At 34.5% G+C, this 6,120-nt stretch overlaps 1 protein-coding gene across 1 annotated transcript; it reads right to left on the bottom strand.

Annotated features, from left to right (window-relative positions):
• Positions 1 to 1,249: 1,249 nt before the first annotated feature.
• On the bottom strand, positions 1,250 to 2,206 carry LOC114028399 (olfactory receptor 11H6-like). The gene has a single exon (XM_027842639.1). It carries the CDS (start codon positions 2,204 to 2,206, stop codon positions 1,250 to 1,252), a length of 957 nt encoding a protein of 318 aa, XP_027698440.1.
• Between the last annotated feature and the right edge of the window lie 3,914 nt (positions 2,207 to 6,120).

Raw genomic sequence — 6,120 nt, 5'->3', positions numbered from 1 at the left:
TTAGTTAACCACCTCTTTAAAGAAAGAAGGAATGCATATTGTTATATCTCTTCTTGAACATCAAGAAGGATTGTTTAATACATTGTTGTTTCAAATTTGTTGTTGCTGTTTTTCCCTTCTATTTTTATTGTTGCACTTATTGTGTATATTGTTTCTGTGGTTGTGCTCACTTCATTTCATAGATATAGTTCTCCAATGTCTTCTCATATTCTTCATGTTCATTGTTTCCTATAGCATAGTATTATTCTATCAAATTCATGTACCACAACTTCTTTAGACAATGTCCCATTATTGGATACCTGCTTTGTTTTCAGTTCTTTGCTACCACAAAAAGTAATAATATAAATGTTTTGATGCATATTGGACCTTCCTTTCTATCTTGACCTTCTTAGGGTATATATCCAGCAGTTAATTTTGTGGTAAAATGATATGGACATTTTTAGGTACTGTCAACATAACTCCAAATTGCTTTCCAGAATGAATAGACTAATCAATAGCTTCACCAATAGAATTAATGTACCTGTATTTCATCAATCCCTCCCACATTAATGACTGCCACAATTTCTCATTTTTCCATTTCACTGACTGTGAAGTAAAGTCATTTTGAATTTAATTTTTTACATTATTAGTGATTTTGAGTAAATGTTCATATAGCCTTTAAATAGCTTGCAATTCTTTTTTTTTAGATACCTGAAGCATAAATCACCTCTACATTGTTTTGGACATTTGGACTTTTGTCTTCTCCTTAACCACTTTTAGTAACAGGGAAATTATTATTTCACTGGGCAACCAATTTCAATTCCAATTGTTTGAAAATTGTTAACTATATGAACTAAAATCTGCATCCTTTTAGCTTTCGCTCATTGCTCCTAATTATTTCCTTCTGGACTCACACAGAGGAAATTCTAATTCCTCTTTCCATGATAACTTTAAAATATTTCAAAATGCTGTCACTCCCAACCCTTCTTAGTCTTCTTTATCCAGGTTCCATATCCTCAGTTTCTTCAACAATTTCTCACATAATAGCTATGAGTCCCTTCTAAATCTTTGTTGACCACCTTTGGACAAGTTCTAGCTTGTCAGTGTTCCATATGAAATGTGGCAGACAGAACTTAACAGAATATGCATCAGATGTGGAGGCCAGTTCAGATTCCAGTAGGATAATACTTTTTTATTTCATTAATATTGGTAACATGAGCAGAAATGGAGGGGCTGGTTTGGGAGATGAAGGTTATAAGCTTGTTTTCTTTCACATATATTGGCCAAGTTTCATACTTCTGAGGACTTTCTTCAGGGCTTTCTTTATTTCTTTATTCCTGAGACTATAGATCAATGGGTTGAAAAGTGGAGTCAGCACAGAGTAGAAGAGAGTTACAATCTTCTGTATCCCAGCTGGATTTCCAGATGTTGGACTCACATACATTACCATGATGGATCCATAAAACAGTGACACCACTGCCAAATGGGAGCCACATGTGGAGAATGCCTTATGCCGACCTGCTGCTGAGGGGACCTTCAGCACAGCTTTAAGTACCATTGTATATGAACTAGTAATGAAAAGAAAGGTAGAGAAAATGAGGACTGAGTTAAAGACAGCACATGTGATTTCAGTGGCAGGTGCTGGAATACAGGACAGCCCAATAAGGGGTCCTGGGTCACAAATAAAGTGATCAATTGTATTGCCATCACAAAAAGGCAGCTGAGAGATGAGGTAAACTGGGAGGAGGTAACAGAAAAAACCACATGCCCAGCAACAGACAACCATTTTTATGCATTTTTGTAGAGTCACTATGGTGGAGTAGTGTAAGGGTCGGCAGATAGCATGGTACCGATCATAGGCCATGGCTGACAACAAAAAGGTTTCTGTAGTACCCATTGAAAAGAAGAAATAGAACTGGAGGAAGCAGCCAGTGAAGGAGATGATTTTATTCTCAGAGAGAAAGTTGACCAACATATTGGGGACTGTGGAGGTGACATACCAGATCTCTAGGAAGGAGAAGTTGGCCAGTAGGACGTACATTGGGGTATGGAGCCGTTGGTCCAAATTTATAGCACACATGATAGACGTGTTCCCAAGCAGTGTCAGGATGTATGTCACAGAGAATAAGGAGAAAAGGAAGACCTGGATTTTCCAGGAGCCTGGGAAGCCCAGTAGGATAAATTCACTCACAGAGCCAGAGTGATTATTCCTTTCTGAGTTTTTCATTTTTTTCCAAATCTGAAAAGAGAATACATTTCTGTTTTAGAAATGACCTTACATATCAAGATGTAAGTATGTGCCATGAATTATAATTCAGTATACAATCAGTAGCAAAGTGGCAAGATCAAGGAAGGGATAATATGTAGGAAGTTCTACTTCCTAAAGTAATATAGTAGGAGAAAGCAAAGGATCTGTAATGGTATGTATGCTCCAAAATTGTTCATTATCATCATCATCATCACCACCACCACTATCACCATCACCACCAAGATCACTGTTATCATTATCAATCATCTATTAAACACTTGTTTTGGTGGAGTGTTGTGCTGGGTACTATATGACAAGAATAAACAGATATTTCCTTGCCCTCAAGAGGCTTACAATCTAAATCAGATAACATAAACTAGAAGTTGATCTATAAAAAAATCACGCACAGTCAGAACATCAAATGAGTACAATGGTTAAATTATTTGTTCAACAATAGAGTGAGAATATTGTTTAGTACTACTGCTTATACAAATAGCATACATGACCTTTGCCAGAAAGAGAGTAATGAGATAGAAAGTCAAAGTGATCTTAATTAATGAATACATCCCACTGTCTCCAGGTAAGACTAATTTGTAGCATATAGTCTTCTATTTTTAAAGTTCTATCATGATAAAATCCCATGATTTCTCTTGGCAATATATTCCAATATCTAATCATCCATACTACCAACAATCTTTTTCATTTCTAATGTGAGTGCTTTTTTCATAAGTGACCTTAGAGGCTACTTGCTTCAATCCTCTGAGATTATAGATAGGGAAACTGAGCCCCAGGGGGGTTAGGTGACTTATCCAAGGTCACATCAAAGGTGCCATATTAACCCATGTGTTCCGACTGCAGAGGAAATGTTTTTTTCTCTGTACCCTACAGCATAAGTATGTGCATATAATTGTTTGTGCAGTGTATATGTAATATGTTACTTATATCTATTTCTGCAGTGTACATTTATATACTGCTGAAATAAATGTATTATAAATATATCATAGAATATAAAGATTATATATAATTATATTAAACATAGTATTAAGTAATATAGACATGTCCTTTTTTGCAACTTTAAACTAGAAAATCTAGAAAAATAGTTGGATAAATTCTGGAGTTAGGTTATTAATTATATGCAAACAAGTAAAATCTATTATCTTCTAACAGTGACTATAGAGAGTCACAGTACTTTTTAATTACATCTAAAACAACATAAAGAATTTCTTCTCTGGCTGAACTGGTGTCCATCATTTGATATACAAAATTTTTGATCTTCTGGAAGGAAACTTCTTTGAACAATGTTTAACTCATTCATTTACGTTCTCTTTTCCCTATTAAGGGTTGTGATACTTGTTGTTGTGTTTGTTTTTATGATATAACATTTCAAATAATGGTAAACTGCCAAAACCAATTTTTTTTACAGCTTACAAAAAATTTGATTTTAAACCGCAAGACTTAGGTACACTGGAATAGGCATCTCTAATATTGACCAAAGTGAAGTTAAATAAATCATGCAGTCTTTATGTCACTGGGGAGTTTCAGGTATAACTAGAAATTGATTTGATAACAGCTACTACTTATATAATGCTTCAAGTTTTTCCAAGTGCTTTTAAAATATTAGGTCATTTAAGCCATATAATAACCCTAAGAGGCAGATGCTATTATCATCCTTATTTTACACATGAGGATACTGAGCCAGGCAGGTGAAGTAGCTTGTCCAGGGTCACATAGGTAGTAATTGTCTGAGGTGGGATTTGAATTCAGGTCTTCCTGACTCTGGGTCCAACATTCTATCTACTGAGCCACCTAAGACCTTACATTTTCCATAGCCATTTTGAAAACCTAGAATCACAGAATAATGGTATATAGAGCTGGAAGAGACCCGAAAAATCAAAGCCCTCACCTAAGTTCTTCCTTCAGCTATATATATAGAGAGAACCATAGATTTAAAATTGGATGGCCCATTGAAAGCTATCTCATTCCACTTCACTCTTGTCATTTTATAGATCAAGAAAGTGAAACCCAGAAAGATGGGTCATTTGTCTAAAAGGACTTGAACTCAGTTTCTTTGTGCCCAACAAAAAGGCTCTTTCTACCATGCCTTACTTCCTCTTTAAAAAAGCCTTTTATATTTAATAGAACTTCATTGGACAATAAATTTTTATTTTTAGAATAAACTTTGAAAATAAAAACTATCCCAGTTCAAAAAAGATTAGTCTAATTTAGTTACCTTACAAACATTCAAAAAATAGTAATAACAGATGATAATTTAATTGTTATTCCAACATTTCTAAAACTATGACTTAAGACCCTTCATTTCTGCATTTGATTCATTGTGCATCTGTCCAGATTTACAGCCAGAACAGGTTTTAGAGATCATCTAGTGCAATAATGTCTTGGAACTGAGTCATAAAAGAGGTTAAATGATTTTTTTCTTACTCATGCATCTGTCTTCCTGTGCCTTCCCCTTCTCCCCAGTAATTGAGAGATTGGCATGTTTTTGTCTCTGTTTTCTTTTTTTTGTGTGTGTTTATCTTATTTTTAATTCCAAATTCCTTCCCTCCTTCCAGATCCTTCCTCACCATTGAGAAGGCAAGCAATAAGACACCCATTATACATATGAAATTGTGTGAAACACATTTTCCTATTAAACATGCTGCAAAAAAGGCAAGAAAAAAAGAGAAAGGTAAAAATATTGATTTATCTTATGATTAGTAATTTGGAACATTCTTTCATGTAGCCATTGTGAGTTTGTAATTTTTCCATTGGTAACTGTTCATATCCTTTGTGTTGTGGTTTAAAGGTTTAAGGGTGCTAGGACCCCAAAATCACAACATGTGGGTCCTGCCTGAAAGAATTTGACCCAAGCCTTCTTTCAGTCAAAGAGAAGGTTTATTAGAACATCTGCCACATTGGCCAGACTCTCAAGGAATCTAAATATTTGTATTGCTAATGCAAGCAGGTCAGATCTTAAGAATCTGAGCCTTTATTTCTGTTTCTGAGGGGCTAGGTGTGTACCTTTACCTTTTTTTAATCAATATTTTTTTTTAGAAATGTAATTCATTCTGTTATTCTATTGTGTCCATTTGATCTATTCATCTTTTTTTTTAAATTTTTCATCATTCTACCCCCAATCCATTAGCTTTTCTCTTCATTTCTTCTTCTCATCTCTCTTTAGCTTAAGAAGTCATAATATAAAACTGAAGTATACTAAAAATTATTTTAAGTACTTATTGATCAGCTTTATATTTCATTTTTTTTCTCTCTTGGAGGCAGTTAGGTAGCACAATGGAGAGACTATAAGGTCTAGAGTCAGAAAGACCTGAGTTCAAATATAGCCTCTTATGCTTATTAGCTGTGTGACCTTGGGCAAGTCACTCAACCTCTGTCTGTCTCACTCTTCTCAACTGTAAAATGTGGATAATAATAGCACTGGCTTCACAAGGTTGTTATTTGTAAAGTGCTTAGCCTTAGCATAGTACCTGATACGTAATAGGAGCTTAATAAATGCATGTACCCTTTCTTAATGACACATGAATAGTGTATACTATAGTTTAGGTGGGTTAATCTTGTTCTCTCTTATCAGTTGCTCTTAAAAACAGTCAAGCTGCAAAACAGATAATTTTGATTACATTAAGTTAAAAAGTTTTTGTACAAATAAAACCAATGAAATAAAGATTAGAAGCAAAGCAGAAGGCTGGGGAACAATTTTTATAGCAAGGCCTTATTTCTCAAATATATAGAAAACTGACTCAAATTTATAAGAATACAAGTCACTCTCCAACTGATAAATGGTCAGAGGATATGAGCAGGTGGTTTTCAGATAAAGAAATGAAGCTATCTCTACACATATGAAAAATTGCTCTAAATCACTAGTGATTAGAGGAATGCAA

This window comes from Vombatus ursinus, unplaced genomic scaffold (assembly GCF_900497805.2).
Source record: "Vombatus ursinus unplaced genomic scaffold, bare-nosed wombat genome assembly UNPS02014880.1, whole genome shotgun sequence".
NCBI lineage: Eukaryota > Metazoa > Chordata > Mammalia > Diprotodontia > Vombatidae > Vombatus > Vombatus ursinus.
The sequence above is the reverse complement of the archived record's forward strand: the minus strand, read 5'-3'. Positions and strand labels throughout refer to the sequence as shown.